The sequence below is a fragment of the Mus musculus genome, chromosome 2 (genome assembly GCF_000001635.26).
Source record: "Mus musculus strain C57BL/6J chromosome 2, GRCm38.p6 C57BL/6J".
Taxonomy (NCBI): domain Eukaryota; kingdom Metazoa; phylum Chordata; class Mammalia; order Rodentia; family Muridae; genus Mus; species Mus musculus.
This window is the reverse complement of record NC_000068.7, coordinates 5973792-5996607: the sequence shown is the minus strand read 5'-3', so window position 1 is coordinate 5996607 and position 22816 is coordinate 5973792. Positions and strand designations below refer to the sequence as shown.

The following is a 22816-nucleotide window of genomic DNA, read 5'->3' as shown; positions in this document are numbered from 1 at the left end:
TCAAGGGGGAAAGGCCCCTTGTGGGTGGGACCATCTCTGGGCTGGTAGTCTTGGTTCTATAAGAGAGCAGGCTGAGCAAGCCAGGTGAGGCAAGCCAGTAAAGAACATCCCTCCATGGCTTCTGTATCAGCTCCTGCTCCCTGACCTGAGTTCCAGTCCTGACTTCCTTTGTTGATGACAGCAATGTGGAAATGTAAGCTGAATAAACCCTTTCCTTCCCAACTGTTTCTTGGTCATGATGTTTGTGCAGGAATAGAAACCCTGACTAAAACACCCCCCTTCCCCTTTTTCTCCCTCAAAGGCAGAATCCTTCTGTATAGCTGGCCATAAATTTGCTAACTCTATAGGTGGAGCTATATATTAAACTCAAAAACCTTCTGTTTCAGCCTACCTCATTTTTTTATCTAAAAAAAACTGAAAAAAAATTTACTGTTGAACGCTATTAATTTTATCTCTTCTCAAAGCTGCTTTGGAAAACATTGAATATGAAAGAATACTGTTATAGCTCCATTTAAAAGGTGGAGGAGCTCTGAGTTGCAGAACATTTTCTTAGCATGTGTAAGACCCCAGATTTGATTCTTGGCACTGAAAAACAACAGCAGCAATTTTACCACAGAAAAAAATTACAACGGGGCAACAAGAAGGCCTAGTGGGAAATGGCATTTGTCACCAAGTCTGACAACTCAAGTGTGATCCCTGGAAGCCAGGGTGAAAGGAGGAACAACTCTCACAAGCTGTCCTATACCTTTCCATGGCCTACCTGGGTTACACATAAATACATAAATATGATTCCAAAGTGACAAAATATAATAAAAGACTGGGGTCATTTTCTCTGGAAACCACAACCAAGTCCCCTTCTATAGTGCTGACATTCTAAATAAAACAGCGCCACCACGTGGTATAGTTCACTAATAGAGGCAAGCAAAACGAAAACAGAAACAGATTCTTTCCGTTTTAAATTTAGTGAGGATAGAAACCCAATTTGAAAGTCTCATAAAAAAGATCAAAAACCAGCTGGGCCTTTAATCCTAACACGCATAGGCAGAGGTAGGTGGACCTTTGTGAGTTCAAGACCTGGTCTACATAGTGAGTTCCAGGACAGCCAAGGTTACAGAATGCCCTGTGTGGAAGAAACCCAGTGTGGTGCTTGATGTACTGACACGCCCTAACGAGATCCTGCACCTTTACCTCTCAGCACCTGGCCAACTTCATGAGGATTCAAAGGCACTAAAAGAACACACACGGCAGCAGTAATTAAAATAAGCAGAGATCTTTAAAGCACTTTCTTCCCTACGTCTCACCGTAAACTCAAAGCCTCGCTTGGGTAAGTGACCTAGGGATGATGAAATGCTGCAGAACTTGATCTGGATGGCAGACACATGCATACTTAAAGATTAAATATTTCATGTAAAAATTTCTATTTTCTCTCTGAATGTGGTGTGGCTATTACAAATACAACACCACCACTTCCAAATTTGCAAATTTTTACAGAAAGCACTCAAGTGCAGGTCCCTGCTAGGAAATGGGTGAATCTTGAAAACATTATGCTACAGGTAAGAAGTCAGGTATAAGGGGGTCAGGTGTTTCTACTTAAAAAGAATTGTCCAGTAGTCATTTTTTGTTTGTTTTCAATATGTCAGTCATATATATCTTTACATTTTTAATGATTTATTTATTTTTATTTCATGAGCATTGATGTTTTGCCTGTTCTGTTTGATACTGCAGTTACAGACAGTTGTGAGCTGCCATGTGGGCGCTGGGAATCGAATCTGGGTTCTCCAGAAGAGCAGACAATGCTCTTAACTGCTGAGCCATCTCTCCATCCCCCAAAGTTCTTATTTAAAAGGGAAAAGAAGGATAAAGGGCATTAAGAGTTCAGCATTTTCCTCACAAAATACACTGGAAATCAGTTAAGCTCACTACCAAGATCTACATATGCTCTATGGACTTCTATACTCATGGTCAGTAAGTAATTAGTAAACGAGCTACTCGTCACTACTGTCGCTAGCATACCTTCAGCCTGGTTATGTTAGATGAAAGGAATCCCAGCCACAGTAAGGAATAGACACTCTGTAAGGCTCCATCCTTAGGGAGGATGATGAACAAAGTGTTATAGAAAGGAGGAGCCGTTTAGGACAGGAGGCTGAAGCAGAGATATGCATGGATGGCTAAGGAAGCCAGGATTCTAAAGAGATAATAAAAACAACGTTCTTGCTTTTTCTCTTAAGCAAGTTCAAGCCTATACTATATGATCCAAACAGCTCAAAAAGTAACTTTTTACCCCTAATACTTCTTTCTCAGCCCAGAATAGTCTAACCATCTATACTAAACCCTACTCACTTGTGTTCCTTCCCTCTCCCTCCCTTTCTCTGTTTCTGTTTTTCTGTCTCTGTCTCTCTCTCTCTCTGTCTCTCTCTCACACACACCTTTTAAAGGGTACCAGGTATCTCTCTTATTCAAGAAATAATAAAAGTTTCCAGATGAATGGCAATGAGGAAGCTGAGCCATTAATGACAGGAAAAAGATGCACTGCCAGGAACCAAACCACCCTCTTCAGAGGCAGCCAAATTGTACAAGTATCATAGAAAAAATGATAAAGTCACCACATGTCAAAACTAAAAAATATCTAGATCCACACTCAAAGGCCAAAACACACTTAAAGTAACAGAATGAAATAACCTCAAAGAAATGAATTTTTTAAAAGGCCCAAATTTATAAGAGTAAGACAATATAATTAATGCCAGATCTAAAAGCTAGGGAGAGCTTTGGTAGGAAAAAGACCAAAACTAATAAACCACTAACTAATATAATCAAGAAGACAAAAGGAAGTACAAATATAGCTTTGTCAATCACAGGAAAAGGCTGGGAAGCCTGAAATGGTTAAATATGGTATATTCGTAAAGAGAAACACTGCGGTCTTCGAAGAATGAACAAGGGAAAGCTTTTCATACTGAGAAGAAAGACATACATAAGAGGTTGGAAGAACCTATATTTGTTTTTCTTGTATATGCAAAAGAAACCTGAGGATACAAGTAAGAATCAAGACAGTGGTTTTCCACGAGCAGTCATGGAAAGTGGGTGAATGGACGAGGGATACTTTTTTACTAAAAGACCCCTGGCACTTTGTTTTGAGAATGTAACTTATTTTTTAAATAGCATATAAAACCAGTTCAAATATTTTAAAACAAAGCATTTTGTTTTGGTTTGGTTTTCATTCTGAGACAGGATCTTGCCCTCTGACCCAAGGTAGTCTTAAGTTAACTGTATATCTGAGGTTAGCCTCAAACTTGGAGCAAACCTTCTGTCTCAGCCTCTCAAGTTCTAGGCTTAAAGGCTTATAAGCTACAAAACCCAGCAATGTACAGTTAGTTCAAAACCACGTCTTAGTATTAGAAATGTACAAAATCCAAACTCTTGTCCTGTCTCCTAAAAAGCTGATTGTTTTTACAGTCTGATGACAATACAGGCAGCAAGTCAACAACTGGAACATAATGAACCTGATTTCTTCCATGAAGACATGCCAGAAGGACCCTAAAGAGCATTACATTTACACAGGGAAATAAGAACAGCTGTTCTGCTTACAGCTACTGTACTAAGGCTTACAAGGTAAGTCACCATTCCCAATATATATATATATATATATATCTCATATGGTAGAAAAAACTCCAATCCCAGGGGTGAAGAAGACAGAGTATTTAGCAGGTCACTCTATAGAATCACTCTATACACACCAGGACTTTACAAGAGGAATTAAGATTGAATCTGAAAACAAACACAAACTGCATAAAAAAGGGCATTAAACATGTCATATAATTTTATCAACTTCTGATGTCAGGCATTGTGGTAAGTGCTAGAGATAAAGTAGCAAATACGGCCTCCTCCTGCAGCTTACAATATACAACAACACAGTATCCTTCATATATAGGCAGGATTTCAAGATAGGGATTGTGCTGTGCTACGGCTTGAGGCCACGTTCTTTCCAGTCTCTGTACACAGACTGCTGTCTCCCTAGACTTGCTTCCTGCTCATCCTTGTATAGAATCCTTGGCATTCCAACTACACAACTCTTGTTTCATAGAGCCTTCTCTAGTTAGTTGCCCCAGACTAAATCTTCAAATTCCACTTGTTCTCTACTTCAAAGGCTTTTCTCTTCTTCCTGTTTTTTTTTTTTTTTTTTTTTTTTTTTTGGTTTGGTTTGGGTTTTTGAGACAGGGTTCCTCTATATAGCCCTGGCTGTCCTGGAACTCACTTTGTAGACCAGGCTGGCCTCGAACTCAGAAATCTGCCTGCCCCTGCCTTCCGAGTGCTGGGATTAAAGGCGTGCGCCCCCACGCCCGGCTTTCTTTTCTTCTTGGTGATGAAGCTAAGAATTATCCATCCATCTTCCCTGTACATTTTAAGCTCTATACACATACAAAAATGAAATCAATGTGTTAACTATTATATTGTATCTTTTGTAATAGTTACAACATATAGCTGACCACTAATTAATTATTTAATGATTAGATTTTAGAATATACTTTCATCTTTCAATGTTTAAGTAACCAACTTAAACTATTATATTAAACATTTAAGGTAATATTAGACAATGAAGTCCAGTTCTCAGAGTTTAAGATGTGACACAATGTTTTAAAAAAAGGTTTTGAGACGGGAGTTTAGTATCTCAGGCCTGGACAGTCTAAGCATCTGCGGATGATCCTAACTTCTGCTCCTCCAGGCTTTTTCTCTCTCAAGTGCTGGGATTACAAGCTTATAGCACCATGCCCAGTTTTCTTTCTTTCATATTTTTTTCTTTCCTCTAAACCAGTGGCTCTCAGCCTTCCTAATGCTGTGGCCCTTTAACACAGTTCCTCGTGTTGTGATGTTCCCCAACCAGAAAATTATTTTCATTGCAACTTCCTAAGTGTAGTTTTGCTACTGTTGTGAATCATAATGTAAATATCTATTTTTGGATAGTCTTAGGCAACCCCTGTGAAAAGGTCATTAGACCCTTAAAGGAGTTTCCACCCACAGGTTAAGAATGCTACTCTAAACTCATAAGTGCCCCCTATTTTCAAGTCTGCGTTTCTAACAGAACTGAACTACTGTAACTTTCTACCCAGGGTTTTACAGATAAATTTAGTTCTAAAAGAACAGACAATAGAACTTGGGAGTCAGCTCACTTGGTAAAGTGCCTGCTGCACAAACATGAACTTGAGCCTCACCCTCTGCACTCAGGTAAATAAATGGGTGCTTAAGGATCTTTTTCTTTCTCAGATTTGGGTGGAGGCATCAGAATACTGAAAAAGAAGTTGGTCTTTTATAGGTAAACCACATTACAGCATGGTTTCTTTTGTTAAATAACATTTTTATTTTGTACACTAACTTACTGTTATATTATAAAAATAAGTCTAAATAATTATTGATACACACCTTCAAACAAAAACACATGAAGAAAGCATAAAAGCAAGCATTCCTTCCTATAAGGTAAAATCACCTGAAAATTAGTTCAAGTGGGTTGGCACGAGAACTTTAATGGAAAAGGTATTTGTCCCCAAGTTCAATCCCCAGGACCTATATAGTAGAAGGAGAAAACCAACTCTCTGGTTGTCTTCTGATTGCTACATGGGCACTGTACCAAGCATGTGAATGTGGACACGTACACCCAAACACAAAATAGATCAGGAATATGAAATTATATATGTATATAGATTTTTAAAGCAATCCAAGACATTGGGGGAGAATAGTTGCATTTTCTTCAATTCAAGGTGTATATATTATCTCTATTTTCATTTGTATGAAAGCAGAACCTCAAGTAAAGCCTTAATATTTGACATTTTTCTCTTACTTATACATAAGTAATGGTACAAAATCAGTAGCACCTTAGATTTGATAAAAGTATATGACTTCAAATGTTATGGCCGTAGACAACATAAAGTCATCTTTCTAAATTATATCATCTCACTGTATTAGTATTCCTTCTCTCTCCACCTATTAAAATTGAAATAAAAATGTTCATATTTACACGGCTGAGAAAGATTTTAAAGAGTGGCTAGAGAGAGAGCTCAGAGGTTAACAGCATTGGTTAAGGACATGGGTTCGATTCCTTGCACCCATCTAAGGCAGCTCAGCACTATGTCCAACTCCAGTTCCAAGAGATCCAACTGCCTCTCAGGCCCAGATGGGCAGCAGAGGCACATATAATACAGCTATATACATGCCATCAAAATGCCCATAACCCATAATAAAGATAAAAGTTGGGGCTGGTGAGATGGCTCAGTGGGTTAGAGCACCCGACTGCTCTTCAGAAGGTGCAGAGTTCAAATCCCAGCAACCACATGGTGGCTCATAACCATCCGTAACAAGATCTGACCCCCTCTTCTGGAGTGTCTGAAGACAGCTACAATGTACTTACATATAATAAATAAATAAATAAATCTTTAAAAAAAAAAGATAAAAGTTTAAGTAAAGATTTGATTTCACTGAAAAACTTTTAGCAGTACTAAAGTAGCTCTACTCTATGTATCAATGAACTAGAAAATCTTCAATAAAATTCTTATCTTTTTTGGAAGCAAGAACCAATCTTAACCATACTGTAAACTATCATTTCAGATTTATTTATTTTATTCGATTCAACATGCATGAGTATTTTGAGTACATGTATGTATATGTACCACATGTATACCTAGTGCCCACCAATGTCATGGCACAATAAAGCATTAGATTAAGTCCACTGAAACTGGAGTTACAGACATTATAAGCTACCATACATGTAACTGCTGGGAATCAAACCTGGGTCCCCCTCTGAAGAACAAGTCCTTATAACCACTGAATTATCGCAAGTCCCAACAAACTTGGTAATTTTTACTGAGCAGGAATGAGCAGGCACAGCGGCCATGCCCATAATTTTACTGTTGAGAAGTTTAAAGCAGGAAAAACCCAACTTTGAGGCAGACTGGGTCATATAGAGTTCCAAGGCTAGCCTCAATATTTAAGATGTTTCATAAAAGAATAATCCAATCACAAAAATGGACTTCCTTCAGATCTAGGTAAAAGTCTGAATAGTTCTAAAAGGTACAGGTAGAGATTTTTAATTACAATAACAGCATCCAAATTCTCTGTGTTATGTAACTGAGTATCTTGAGTTACTAACAACACCATCATTAATGTAGCTTTCAATTTTGGTGAGTGAAATGTCTATGCAGGATATCTCTTCTCTAACATTATAGCTCAAACAACAGGAAAATTTTCATTTACGCTTAAGAGTTACATATACTAACACTTACCATCATATCTATACAAAATATAAACTTTTCCAAAAAAACTTTACAAATTTTATTTTATTTTCCTCTCAGAGGGGAAAAATATAAACCAATTAACCAATTGCTTCTAGCCATTAATAAGTTTATTATTTCAAGGATTTCTGTTGTTTTATTTTTCTATTTGTTTGTTCTTTGAGCCAGGCTCTCTCTTCATAGCCCTGGCTGTCCTGGATATTACTACATAGACCAAGCTGGCCTTGAACTGAACTCCACACTTCTGCCTCCTTACAGCCTGGCAGTCTGACTCAGCCTCGGGGTGCCAAGATTAAAGATGGGTCTCACCACACCTGGCCACTTTCTTTTTTTTCCTTTGTTTTGTTTCATCTTATTTTCACATTTTGAGAAAGGCCCTCACTGGAGAGGCCTGGTTGGTCTGGAGCTCGCTCTATAGGCCAGGCTAGTCTTAAGCTCATAGGGACTGAGAGAAGGGCCAGTGCCTCGGCCCGAGCGCGCTCAGGTTACGGCGTGTGTATACCACTGATCCCAGCCTGCTTGGCTTGCTGAGGTAAGAGTCTCCCTGCACAGACAGCCTAGGCTTCTTCTAATGCTTACTCCACCTGCTTCAGCCTCCTCTGAGGGTTGGAATTACAGCACGGAGCACCACACAGCAAGCGATTTTTATTATTAAATATTTTATCTTAAAATAGCATGTAAATACTAGAAGAAATACTTCCATCAGGACAAAACAAGACAAAAATTAATAAGGTCCTAGAAAATATGCTAATGATAATGCCTGTTGAGCTAATAAAACTAAGTCAAGCGGTCATTTTAAAGAAATAACTCAGTAAAAATGTTAATCTTACATTACTACAGATTACTATTCCAAATACTGACCTCTGCCTAGGAACTATGAAGAGTGCCCGCACCAACTTCTTCCTGTTTGCCTTTGTGTTCATGTTCATGCAAAAATCCATGGCTGCCTAAAGGGGAAAAAAAAATTTCTTAAAAAAGAAAAAAATCCTTAACTTAGCTACTAAAAGTATCTAATGTTTTAACTCTTCTTAAATACCCCAAAACAATTTTAAGACACAAAAGTACATCCCAAACTATAACATTAAGCCTACAAGTCTTTTCTCTAGATAAGTCAAAATATACATTTCCTACTTTTTAAAAAATGCAACTCTGTGTTGAGAACAGAACTTAAAGGTAGCTTTCAAACCTACCATGAGTATTTGGCAAGTAACTTTAAATCCAATCTACATCTGAAACAAATAAACAAGTGCTAGGATAAGGAGTCTGTGCTACAATCCAGCAGCAGAATGCTTGCTTAGTATGTGTGAGGCCCTGAGTCACATCAGGAATACTTAGCCTAAGTAAAGAGAGCTACTAGTTCTAATAAGGACAACCAAAACACAGTATTTAGGAACTAAAATATAACTAGTATTTCATCAAAGTCTTAGATCTAATAAAAACATAAAAAGAAAAACAAGAAAAGATTTACAGTCTAGAAAGTTCCTAGAAAACAGAAACATTAGTGTAGCTGCTACAGTTGCCCCTGCTTATCCACAAGAGACTGGTTCCAGAAATCTCCCAGAATATGTAAATTTACAGGTGCTCAAATTGTTTATGTAAAATAGCAGTTTTTGCATATAACTTAGGTACATCTTCCCATATACTTTAAGTCATCTCTAGATTCCCGACAGTAACACGGTAATTTATAATTTATGCATGCTTTATAAATAGGCCTAAGTAATGATAACCTAAACAGAAAGTGTGTATATGTTTAGGACAGATGCAGTTTCTTCCCAAAAAATATTTACTACTCTTAAGCTCTCACCTCTCTCATTCTTATCTCTAGCTCTCCCCCGCCCCCTCTTCTCTCCTCATGGCCATAGCTGGCTCCTCTCTTTCTTTTACCTTCTCTGCCTTCCTACAGTAAAGCTCTAAAACCATATATGTATTACTATATGTGGTTGGTGGAATCCACAGAGCTGGAACCAGCAAATATGGGGGGATGCCTGTACTTACCTTGCATTATCTACATGAATTTAAGAAAAATAGACAAGGCAGTAATTTTTGTGTGTGTACCTCTGTCTTGGAACTCACCCTGTAGACGAGACCTGACATCAAATGCTGCCTGCCTCTGCCTCCTGAATGCATGGTGATTAAAGGTCTACATAAGACTGTTCTTACCATAATTACCAAAGGCCAGTTGGACACACACAGAAAGCTGTGTTAAAGTGTTCTACACGGGGGCTGGCAAGATGAGCCACAAGAATAAGATACTTTCTACTGAGCTTGACAACCTGAACTAAATGCCCTAAACCTAATGCACACTAAGAGAATCAACTCCCTTAAAGTTATCCTCTGAACTACCTCAAACAGTGCTCTAGTGCACCCCTCTACACAATTAATAAATGTAATTTAAAAAATTTATAATATTGCACATATCAGAAGCTAAATACAGAATGTCAATATAGTACACACAGGGTTTATGTAAAATGAATAAAAATACTTGCAAAGAAAAACTACCAGAATTAATATATTTGAGAGTATTTTTTAAAAAACAAGAATCTGGGGCTGGTGAGATGGCTCAGCAGTTAAGAGCGCCGACTGCTCTTCCTAAGGTCCTGAGTTCAAATCCCAGCAACCACATGTGGCTCACAACCATCTATAATGAGATCTGATGCCCTCTTCTGGAGTGTCTGAAGACAGCTACAGTGTACTTACATATAATAAATAAATAAATATTTAGAAAAACAAAAACAAACAAACAAGAATCTGGGCATGGTGGCACACACCTGTGTACTCAAGACCCAGAGCCGAGTGGTAAATCTCAGGCCAGTCAGTGTCTGCCATATAAGGATAAGGTTGGTCATATGTGTTTGTTGCATGACAATACACTAAGCAGCTTTTTAAGAAATTGTTTCAAATGCTCGAGTAAATAAAATAAAGCTCAATAATCACTGTTTTACTTTGAACAAAGACAAATTTTTTGATCATCAAATTCATGGGGGAAAATGAATGGCATTACTTATAGAAGTCACTTAAGAGAATACTTTGGGGTAAATTTTATTTATATACATATATTTGTACACATATAGTTATAAACTATGAGAAAAACTAAAACATCAAAAGTGAATTGCTTATGAGTGCATATAAACAGAAGCAAATCTCCTCCTGTGAAGGAGACGATGTACGAACCAAGGACACTCACAGTGCATTTGACTGGACGTGAGTAAGCCACATCCAGTGACTGTGCCTATTTCTCCATCAGCAGATTTCAGGACAATAACACAATAACTAGAGAGCACAAATGTGTCTAATTACTTAAGAAAGATTAGAGAAGCTACAGAGATGGCTCAGCAATTAAGAGCATTGGCTGTTCTTTCAGATTACCTGGATTCAATTTGCATAAGGAGACTTAACAAGTATCTGTGAGTGAGTTCTGGGCCTCTGTGGGCACCAGGCACGCACATGGTGCAGATAGGCATGTGGGCAAAACGCCGTACACATAAAATAAAAGTAAATATATATATTTTTTTTAAAGTAAATATTTTTAAAGGAAGAAAAAAATTAAAGCAAAAGATTAGAATAGTTGGCAGAATCAAGCAAACTTACTTTTTTCTCATTATTATACAGAGTGGTTAGTGAATCTGAGGGTAAAGGCACTTGCCACCAAGCCTCACCTACCAACACCCAGAATCCTCACTATAGAAGAAAAGCAAACCTTATCCCTAAACATGATGTACGACAAAGGTGTTTACACATACACAGTAAGTAAATGTTTAAAACAAAGCAAGTACATTTGAGGCCAGCCAAGGCACAAAGTGAGTTGCAGACAGCCAGGGCTATACAGAAACCCTGTCTTGGAGGAGAAAAAGAAAAGAAGCCTGGGTGGGAGTAGAGGATGGGGGAGGAGGGAGAGAGGGAGGGGGGAGGGAGGGAGTAGGAAAGGGAGGAGAGAGAAAGGGGAGGGGAGGGAAGAGAACCCCAGGTACCCAAGTTCCATTCCCAGGGCCCATTTTGCACCATTAACCACTGCCTATATGCAGGGACTTCATGCAGGGACTCTGACTCCCTCTTCTCATTTCCATGGGCACCAACACAGGTCACAAATATTCACACATACATACAACATTTCTGATTGAGATAAGAACTAATTTATGTCAGTGAGGTGACTCAGTGGTAGAGTACTTGCCTAGCATGTACAAGGCTCTGGGTTCAAAACCCAACACCAGGAAAAAAATTCTTCTCAGTGATCACAATTCTCTTTTCCTTTTGAGCCAGCATTTTACTAGATTGTAATACACATACCGCCGTGACCATCTTTACACTCTGAGTTCTACCTCCATCTCGAGTGACGGAGCTGCACCATCACGTGTCGAAGCTACTACATCAGTCAGCACTGCATGGCCGTTTACATGATTTTTAGCAATGTACACAGGTAACAAACAACAGTTTACAGCCATGCATAACTTATATACACATGATAGTCTTACATTACACCATTTAACATCATAGAAATCCTCCATGAACTAATACCATGAATAAGAACTAGAGAACCGTCAAGCTTTAGAAACTCTAATTACATCTCTGGCAATAAATATTTTTAGTTGTTTTTCTTGAAGTAACAAACATAATTTGTCAACTTCCAAAAGCTTTCTGCTAATTAAGTGGCTATGCTAATAGAATGGCAGTCTACGATGAAAACAACTTGTTGAGCCTACAACTCTATCAAACCAGCCATGTCCTTGAGACAGTTCTGAGACAGAAGTGCGTTACATAAATCCCCACTCTGTCAGACGAAAAGGATACACACACTGACCGCTTAGCTCAGATGTCACCTTGACATAGCTGGGAAGAGGCTTCAAATGAGGCACTGCCTCCATCAAACAGGCCTGAGGCACAACTGTGAGGCATCTTCTTGATCCCTATACCCCATCATCCTTAGGCAGGAGGGCATCAGCCAGGAGCAAGACAATAATGGCTTCTGCTTCAAGTTCCTGCAGCAGTGCACTACCTGCCCTAACTTCCCTCGAGAATGACTAATAGCTTTCAGGATGAAAAGGAATTGTTTGCCTCCCAAGTAACTTTTTGGTCAATGCTTATCGCAGCAACAGAGAAGCAAACTAGAATAATACATGTCCACATAAAATGGGCTGCAAATTCCAGACAAGCTTCAGTCTACACAGCAAGCTCCATGTTAGCCTGGGCTAAATAAATACCAAAGCCCTATCTTACAAAGCAAAATAAAAATCTAATGATTAAAAAAAAAAACATATATGGACGTATAAGTTGAAATACAGTAAAATCACTTACTTGTGCAGAATTAGCAAGGATATTACATGAAAGTTAACATTTTAAAAATTCTAACTCATAGGTGTAAAGAATAAAATGTTGGGGCTGGAGAGATGGCTCAGAGGTTAAGAGCACTGACTGCACTTCCGAAGGTCCTGAGTTCAATTCCCAGCAACTACATGGTGGCTCACAACCATTTATAATGAGATCTGACTCCCTCTTCTGGAGTGTCTGAAGAAAGTTACAGTGTACTCACATATAATAAATAAATAAATCTTTAAAAAGTAAATAAAATAGTGCTAATGCTTTCATTCATGTACAATGATAGCAACATTCCTCACTACCATCTTTACAAACACCAAAACAGTAAAAAGGCAGGGTACTCTGAATATTATGAAGAGAGTGGCTGCCTTAGGTGCCACTGGAAATCTACACAGCACTCATCTAAAATAAACTCTCATCTAGCACCACATGAAGGCCGCTGTATGAAGGGGAAAGGTGTCAGGCCAACAGGAATCCGGAGCTATACTTCTAAACAAAGAATGTACAACTAGCTCTAATTTTATCTGTATTTACTCTGCATTCTCACAGAAGACTCCTGAAAAAAATGGTTCAATGGTTTGCAACAGCCTGAAAAAAACACTGATAGTTGACACTGTAAGACTTGTCAAAGCCTATGTGCTGTTGTAAAATTATGTAAGGATAAGAATACCTTGCTAAAGAGCTATAGGCAGCTGAGGATGCTGAGATCAGAAGCAATCCTCCACCTGGAAGAAGCCCCTAACTTTCTGTATGCATACACATATATTTAATAGGAGCAACTAAAGAGAAGCAAGGAACTTGAGAGTGTAAGAGATGATAACATTAAGAGGAGTTGGAGAGAGGGAGGGAAACAATGTAATTTTAATTAAAAGAAATCAAATTTAATTAAACAAAAAATCAACTAAAAAAAAAAGAGAAAAAAAAATACCTTGTCGATTAGGTCTCGGTTGACACAGTTGGGCAGCTGCTGGAGGAAAGCATCTACTATGAGTTTGAGATGAGATCCAGTGCTGGCTTCTTCATCTTCTTGTTCTAATATGAAATCAGTTTTTAGATAGGTTAAACAAAAAAATAAACGAAGGCTGTAAGGACAAGCATCCAACTATTAGTGAGCTGCGAAATGAACCACCTAGAGGATATGTGTGTGGTATATGCACATATATGTGTGCAGATTTGTACACCTGTGCAAAGGTCAGAGCAGGTGGAGGCGAGACAGTGCCAGTTTCTTCCTGAACCTGGAACTCATGTCTTTTGGCTAGGCTGACACCATCTGGTGCCAACGATCCTCCTATCTCTGATGAAGACAATGTTCACCTTGATATATAAGTCCTGGGATCAAAACTCTGGTCCTTACAGCTATGCAGTAATGCTCTTTACCACTGAGACACATCTCCAGGCAAGAAAACACATTTTGTAAGGTAGTTCTAAAAGCCTGGGATATTGGGGACATGCCTAATATCATAATACCAAATCATTATAATACTTTAGATACTAGCTATAAATAAACTTTTACCCTTAAACATCCATACACAATAAGTAAAAGTAAAGAAAATCGGGCTGGTGAGATGGCTCAGTGGGTAAGAGCACCCGACTGCTCTTCTGAAGGTCCGGAGTTCAAATCCCAGCAACTACATGATGGCTCACAACCATCCATAACGAGATCTGACTCCCTCTTCTGGAGTGTCTGAAGACAGCTACAGTGTACTTAAATATAATACATGAATAAAAAAAAAGTAAAGAAAATCTACTCATTAAAATGCATATAAAAAAATCTAGTCTTTTTATCTGCCTGACATTTATTTCCTCATGTTCTGCAACTAACAGCACTACCAATTCTTTCCTTTAAAGAACTAAGCCTCTCCATTCTGCCTAATTTTGAGGGTAGTCACTATCAAAGCTCAGCATACTATCATCTGTTGGACCAACTGAATAAGCAGAGCATAGAACTAAAATCCTTCTATGATATTTATGCACAGGCAGTGAAAGAAACTCTGTTCTTTTAATATCATTAGCTGGTATGATTTAGGTCTAGAGAATTCACTAGCCACGTCTACCCTTTTCCTTACTGATAAAAGAGAAAAACTTCTATATAAAAAAATGAAGTAAACAGAGGAAATAAATACTAATAGAAAATATCCTTCTAATTAAACATCCTAACAAGGAATGGAAAGATGGCTCAGCAGTTAGCACTCACTGCTCTACTAGAGGACAGGAACTTCAGTTTCCAGAAGGCACATTAAACAGCCCACAACTACCTGGAACTCCAGCTCTAGGGAACCCAACACCCTCTCCTGGTCCCTGTAGGCACCTGCACATATTTGCATAGTGTGCATTCACATGGATACATACATGTACAAAGAAATAGAAAAGTCTTTAAAAGAAAAAAAATGCTAACAAACTCAAAAGTTGCTGGAGATGCAAGATCATTGGTATAGCACTTGCCTGGCCTTGGATTTGATTCCCTCATACTGCAAAAATAAGATTTTAAAAATAAACTACAATGGGCGGTGGTGGCGCACGTCTTTAGTCCCAGCACTTGGGAGGTAGACGCAGGTGGATTTCTGAGTTCGAGGCCAGCCTGGTCTACAAAGTGAGTTCCAGGACAGCCAGGGCTACACAGAGAAACCCTGTCTCGAAAAACCAAAATAAATAAACAAACAAACAAACTAACTAACTAAAAAGAAAATATTTAGAAAACAATAAATGTATTTCTTATTACTAAATAGAAAATAACTCAGTTTAAAAGACAGATAATATTAACACTGACACAATTTAATTCTCATCATTTCTAATTCAACAATTTTAGAGTAGCTGTCAAACACATTTATGGCAAGTGTCATAACAATGATAATAAAAGATCTAAAATATTCAAGGCTGGAGAGACAACTCAGTGTAGGTTAAGTACTTGTGATCCAAGTATGAGGGCTTGAGTTTAACTCCTCAAAACGTTATGTGAGGCCAGGCACTGTAGCACACATCTATCATGTCACACTGTTCCTTCCTATGGGAGGAGACAGGGCCATCCCCACAATCACAGGCCAGGCAGCCTGGCCTAGGAGGCAAAGAACAAAAAAGAGGCCCTGTCACAAAGAAGGTGAACAGCAGGCACTGACAGTCCCAGTTGTCACCTGATTTCCATATACACGCCAACACACACATGAATTAAAACATTCAGGACAAAAACAATATTCAGAACAATGTAAGCAACTTGTTGGGAAAACATTTTTAAAATATTTAAACATATTTATAATTAAAATATTTGTAATACACATGAGTGAAGGTATTAAGAATTCTGAAATTTTGGTTTCTTTTAAAAAACACAGACATATCATGTTTTTGTTTTAACCCCAGGTGTAAGGCTATGGGGCTGCTTTGACTGCCCACAGTAGCTGACTATGACTTGCCTCAAAGGCATGGTTTTGTCAGCTGCAGATAGTTTCTGTGACATCTGAAATTCTTAGAACTTTTCAGAGGGAATAAAAATGTTAAGAGCCCCAAAGGCAAATTTGTAGCTGTTGGTCATTTAGGGGGGTTGGTTGCTGTTTTTTAGTAGTCATGCTCAAAAAAATCAGTTAGATTTAGGGGGTCTCTCAGTCTACCCACCCCCCCAATCTAGTGAGAGTGAAACTAGGGGAGGGAGGGGAATTAAAGGGTGGGAAAAAGTAACAAACTTTAAATACAATTAGTAAAGCGAAAAGTCACATAATATTCAGTAACATCCTATTCTAAGTCAAAATCTACATTGAGACTGAATAAAGGCAATAGAAAACTAAATATTTAAAATCCAAATTAGTATTGGAGAGATGGCTCAGTGGTTAAGAATACTTGTTACCAGGGTTTGGCTCCCACCATGCACATGGCTTAGAACCATCCCTAACTCCAATTCCAGGGAATCTGACACCCTCTTCTGAATTCCATGGGCACTAGGAATACAAGTGGTTCACACACACATATATATATACATACAAGTGAAGCACTCATACACAGAAGATAAAATAAAAACATTAAGAAAACAACAGAGAATATAAAAGATCCATACTTTAAGGCAAGAGTTCTGTGTAAAAAGATAACAAATAAAACCTGGTGACACAGTCCTTTACCTTGTTCATCAAGAAGTTTCTTTGTAAGATCTTCAGCTTCATCTGCACCTTCTAACTCCAATGTATCATCATTAATTTCTAAATTCTCCAACTCAAGTTCCAAATCATCAGGACTTGATGCCTCCTTATTATCCTTTGGTTCTTTTGCCTCTGTTTAAAAACATTAAGAAAAGCATAATGGCAGAATATTTGTCTAGCATGCAGGGGACCTTGGGTTCAATGTAGCAAAAATAATCAAAATATATAAAAACAAACAAAAAATATTTTTTTAATTCAAGGTTAGTTCAAAATCCTGCTCCAGGGCTGGGGAGGTGGCTCAGCAGCTAAGAACACTGACTGGCCTTCCAGAGGCCATAAGCTTGATCTTCAGCATCCACACTGAGTTCTCAACTATTTGTAACAACAGTCCCAGGGGACCTGACATCTCTTCTGGCTTCTAAGAGCAGTAGGTGTGCAGACATACATTCAGGCAAAACACCAACAGATTTTTTTAAAAAAGCAACACTTTTTAAATCCTCCTACAAAAAACATTAAAAAATTCACAAAATCTATATAACTTCTCTAATTTTTTTAAATCCTGATACAAAAAGTAAAATTAGAGAAAGATTGGTAAGTCTATATACCCTGGATTAAAAACCTAGGTATATATCTGGCAAATCTGAATATAAAACAAATTGAGCTTTTTGAGGCCCCAACTTCTACAGTTCTACATATCATTTGTTCAATGGAGAGAGGAAAGAAGGAAAAAATGAAGGAAAGTAAAAAGGGAGGAATGGAGGCAGGCGTGTTGAGGATTGGTTCTAATGCTTTGTCTTAATTTGGCTCCCAGAATCACACGGGAGTCTGTGCATTCAGACACTAAAGGAAGCCTGTCCCCAGTCAGTTCTGACTGGGAAATAAAAGTAACACTGAAATGTGGTTTGATATAAAAATCAATTTAGTAGCAATATAGTAAAGAGATAAGACTAAATACAAAAGACACCAATCAGGAAATTGGTTGGAGAAACAAATGAACTTAACCAAAAATCCAAACCAAACCAAACCACAGAACCAAATCTTCAACAAAACTGGCAAAAAATGTTTATATGTGTAGAAGTAGAGTGATAGGTAAATGTGAGTTCATCATACTAGCTTCTCTTTTCTCCTTGAGATTTAAAAAAATCTATTGTGAGAGAGAGAGAGAGAGAATGAGAGAATGAGAATGTACGTTTGTGCCTCATGCCTGTAATGCCAGAACTAAAAAGACTGATGCAGGAAGAGTAATACAGGTTCAAGACCAGTCTGAGATACAGATCCTGGGCTACAGAAAGAAACCCTGTCTCAAAAATAAATAAGTAAAATTTAAGAACTCAAGGTCAAAAATTTATACTTATGTACCCCCACACACAAAATAAAAATGTTTAATGTATACTTAAACCACCTAAAATCTTAGCAGTTTCATGTCTTCTAGCCTTTAGTTATGACACTCAATGCCATCTCACAGCGGTAAGAAAGAAAGCTCTAAGGACAGCTCTTGCTTTGTCTGAAAGTAGTATGCTCCCTCATTCTCACTCAGCAATCGTGTATATGCTGAGGTCCTACTGTTTGCTACATACTGTTCTAAACACCAGAGATACAGCTTGACTAATATAAACAAGAAGCCACTTCCCAAATGAAGTGTGTCTTTACTCCTCAATGTTTACTAATACCATGTTATCAAACACAGGTTAGCGAGATAGCTCAGCAGGAAAAGGAAAAGGCCCTTGCTACCAGACCCACCCAGTCTTGATCCCTGGAGCCTACACAGTAGTAAGAAGAGAACTGACTCCTGCAAGTAGCCCCTGACTTCCACATGTGCGAGAGCACGTGTGCATACAAACAGACAATAAAAAAGGACCTTCTTATTTTACAAAAAGCACTTAACTGCACAGGGTTACTGCTCAGTGGTGAGGTGCTTACCTAGCCTGCCTCAGCCCCTCGTTAAAAACAATGAAAATTTTACTCACTAGCTACTACGCATTCACAACTATGCTAAGCTACTGAATGCTGAGAAAAAAAGAAAAGCCTTAAAATGTCTCCTATATTTAAGAAATGTATAACTTATAAGAAGTTAACCTAATATTCATAAAGAAGACAAGGTGGTAGGGTGGGGAACCTATTAGTAACGTTTGAGAGGAACAGGCAAGACGAGCTTACGTCATGCCAGCATTAAGATAGGGAAGTAAAGGTGTCATTACACATGATGGCAACTATGCAGTGTTTTAGAGACAACAATACCAATTTTAACCTGAACTCCAAACTCAGGGAAAGCCTTTAACTCTTCCACTGGGATGGATGCCCATTATGTTTAAGAGGTAGAGAGAGAGAAAGACCTCTGAGTTCCAGGTCAGCTGGGGTCACATAGAAATCCTGTCTCAGAGGAAAATAAAATAAGATTGTCACTGAGCAGCACAGTGCTCCCATAACCCCAGCACTCCAGAGGCAGAAGCAAGCAGTTTTCTTCAAGTTTAAGGTCAACCTGATATACATAGGGTTCAAAGACAGCCAAGAACACAAAGTGAGACCCTGTCCAAAACAAATAAAAAAATCCAATAACAAAACAAAAATGACAACAAAAAAAGAAAAGAATATCAATAAATAAGGAGGCTAGAGAGACTGCTAAGCAGTTAAGAGCACCTGCTGTCCTTAGAGGCCACAGGTTTAGTTCCCAAAACCCACATGGCAGCTCAGAGCTGCATATTACTCCACTTTCAGGGGATCCAACTTCTCTTGGTTTCTTTAGGACCTGAACACACATGGTCCATTTAAATACATGTATTCAACACTCACACATAAAATAAATCTTTAAAAAAAGTGTTAGTAAAGAGAAAAATTATTCTGCCACTCCCTGGGCCCAGCATAATACAAATCATCGCAGAGATATCTTATGAAGGTAAAACTTGCCCCCAAGAAACCTGACACCCCGAGTCAGCAGGAAGTAATCTCACGAGGTCTACATCCCCTTTCCCCTCTAACCTTCAGTCTCACCTACCTACTATAGGGATGTTGGAAGAGATCAGGGTAAAATATGAGTTGGAAGAGAGGTAGATAATATAACGCAATAAAGTAGCCCAAAAAAGTCCGCCAACAGCTGGGTGGGCAGGAGCACACACAGAAGAATAAGTTCTAATCCCCAGCACCCATGTAGAAAGCACGGATTTGGCCACTGAAACCCATAAGCCCATCACTACAGTAGTGTGTAGAAGACACAGGATGATGACGGGAACAGACAGGAGGGCATGCAAATGCCAGCTTAGCTCCAGACTCAGCAAGAGACTCTAGAGAATACCATGGAAAGGTAAGGAAGACAGGAAAAGTCCTCCTCTGACTTCCATGTGTGGGTTGGGCCTGTACACCTACATAAGTGTGCACACCAACCAACACAGCAACCACTGCCCTTCAACACTGATCCTATCATTTTATTCATTTAAACGAATGCTCATAACGCTAGTTGTTTTAAACACATACCATTTTGAAGCTCATTCCTACCACACAGAGGTCAGCTGTTACCATGAGAACTGATCTTTGCAAGGTGTGTAAGATGGCTGAGCTGGTTAAGCATTCGCCCTGCAAGCTTGACAACCAAGTTTGATCCCTGGAACCCAAATAAAGGTAGAAAAAGAAATCTGACTCTGTCAAGTTGTCCTCTGACTTGCATGTACTACCCCCTGGCACACAATAGATAGATAGATAGATAGATAGATAGATAGATAGATAGATAGATAGATAGATAGATAGATAGATAGATAGAGATAGATAGATGCATACATATATAAATAATATTACTTTAAAAAATAATTTACCTTTGGAATCATCTTTGTTAGAATCTTTGTTCTGACTTTTTTCATTGTCTTTGAACAAGATGGCTGGAACAAATGCTTTCAAATCGATGAGGTTTTCATAAAAATTCCGAGCGTCTTCATCTTCCCAAATGCCACCTTCTAAGTCATACTCTCCAGGTTTGCCGGGTGTAAATATGTCGATTCCGGGCCCATGCTCTACAGTACACCGTGAGCAGAGAGCACATCAGAAACAGGAGGTAACACTTTTCATTTTCAAGCTTGTAGCCAATACATCTCCATGTTTCCGGTGACTAGATTCTCTTCAATCAACAAGAACTTAGGACTGCATGTGACCATCTCTCTTTATTCTGATTTGTTTTGCTTTGAGACAAAGTTTCTCTCTGTAGCCCTGAATTTCCTGAAATTCATTCTATAGACCAGGCTGGTCTTGAACTTAAGAGATGGACCTGCCTGTGTTCTGAGTGCTGTATTAAAGGTTAAAGGTTAGAGTCACCATGCTTGACCTTTTTTTTTTTTAAAAGATTTATTTTATTCTTATTTATGTGTGTGGGGGGGCCTATATGAATTTATTGGATCTGGAGTTACAGATGCCTAATGGGTAACTAGACACCAAACCTGGGTCCTTTGGAAGAGCAGTAGTGCTCTTAACTGCTAAGCCATCTTTCCACCCAGTAATCATCTTTTTAATTATTATAATTATTGTGTGTGCAAGTGCCCGCGCATGCCCACTACAAAATTTGTGTTGGAGGTCAGGCAACAATTTTTCTAGATTCAGTTCTCTCTTCCCAACGCTGAGTGAGGCTAGTGAGGCAAGTACTTTTTACCCACCTCAGATGCCCGATTATTTATGATTTTAGTTTGGAGATAAGTACAGAAAGAATAAAGCCTGTGGACAGGCTCATGATTAAGAAGTAGGAATTTGGGGCTGGTGAGATGGCTCAGCAGTTAAGAGCACCAACTGCTCTTCCAAAGGTCCTGAGTTCAAATCCCAGCAACCACCTGGTGGCTCACAACCATCCATAACAAAAATCTGATGCCCTCTTCTGGAGTGTCTGAAGATACCTACAAAGTACACACATATAATAAACAAATAAATAAATCTTAAAAAAAAAAAAAGAATTAGTAGGAATTTGCCAGGCAGTGGTGGCTCACGCCTTTAATCCCAGCACTCTGGAGGCAGAGGCAGGCAGATTTCTGAGTTAGAGGCCAGCCTGGTCTACAGAGTGAGTTCCAGAACAGCCATGGCTACACAGAGAAACCCTGTCTCAAAGAAGAAGAAGAAGAAAAAAAAAAGAGTAGGAATTTTATTTATTTGTTAGTTTATTTTTATATTCTGAGCAGATTACTCTATGGTGACATGTAAGAGAGGAGGGGAACTGAGAATAAATACAGACACAGTTCTCTATTCTCTAAGAGATGACACTGGGAGGGAGACTAGGACTGCAGCTTATTGACAAAGTGCTGCCCTCCAAAGTCCCAGGCCTTGAGTTCTCTCCTCAGTACCTCTACACCTCAGGAGAAAAGAAAGGTGTGCTACATGGGTCTAATCCTCAGAACACATGGAGAGGTGGAACAAGAAAACCCACTCCACAGAGGTGTGCTGTCATCTCCACATGTGCACCATGACACTGATAAGCTCTTCACACATACACACAGGAAATAAATACACAGGTAATTAATCAGGTGGATTAAAATTAACCCTGCAGAGGTTAATTATTCACTAAAGGAAGGAAGGAAGGAAGAAAGGAAGGGAGGGAGGGAGGGAGAAAAACAACAAAGGAAGGCACCTGACATCAACCTCAAAACACACACACACACACACACACACGCACACACACACCCCAAGATACACACACACACACACACACACACACCCCCCAAGATACACACACACACACACACACACACACCCCAAGATACACACACACACACACACACACACACACACACACACACACACGTAGAAACTGACGAAGTCACTGGACATTTACCTCTGAACTTCATACACATGAACACTCATATTCCATGCACATTCCTTATATACATACACCACAAAAATACACTTTAACTCACACATACAAAAAAATTGATTTAAAAAAAAATGATGAGGGCTGGTGAGATGGCTCAGCGGGTAAGAGCACCCGACTGCTCCTCCGAGAAGGTCTGGAGTTCAAATCCCAGCAACCACATGATGGCTCACAACCATCCGTAACGAGATCTGACTCCCTCTTCTGGAGTGTCTGAAGACAGCTACAGTGTACTTACACATAACAAATAAATAAATAAATAAATAAATAAATGAATGAATGAA

General features: G+C 38.8%; 1 protein-coding gene across 6 annotated transcripts in view; it reads right to left on the bottom strand.

The window, feature by feature from the left end:
• Upf2 (UPF2 regulator of nonsense transcripts homolog (yeast)) overlaps positions 1–22816 on the bottom strand; it is a 105257-nt gene that overhangs the window by 60096 nt on the left and 22345 nt on the right. For all 6 annotated transcript variants that reach the window (XR_001783050.1, XM_006497486.1, XM_006497487.1 and 3 more), the window contains 4 exons: positions 20506–20700; positions 16685–16834; positions 13513–13616; positions 8136–8221 (listed from right to left, as the gene is read on the bottom strand). Coding sequence is in view for 5 of the 6 variants with exons in the window: in XM_006497486.1 (XP_006497549.1) it covers positions 8136–8221; positions 13513–13616; positions 16685–16834; positions 20506–20700 (535 nt within the window). In the remaining variant the exon portion in view is untranslated. The remainder of the gene's footprint in view (positions 1–8135; positions 8222–13512; positions 13617–16684; positions 16835–20505; positions 20701–22816) is intronic.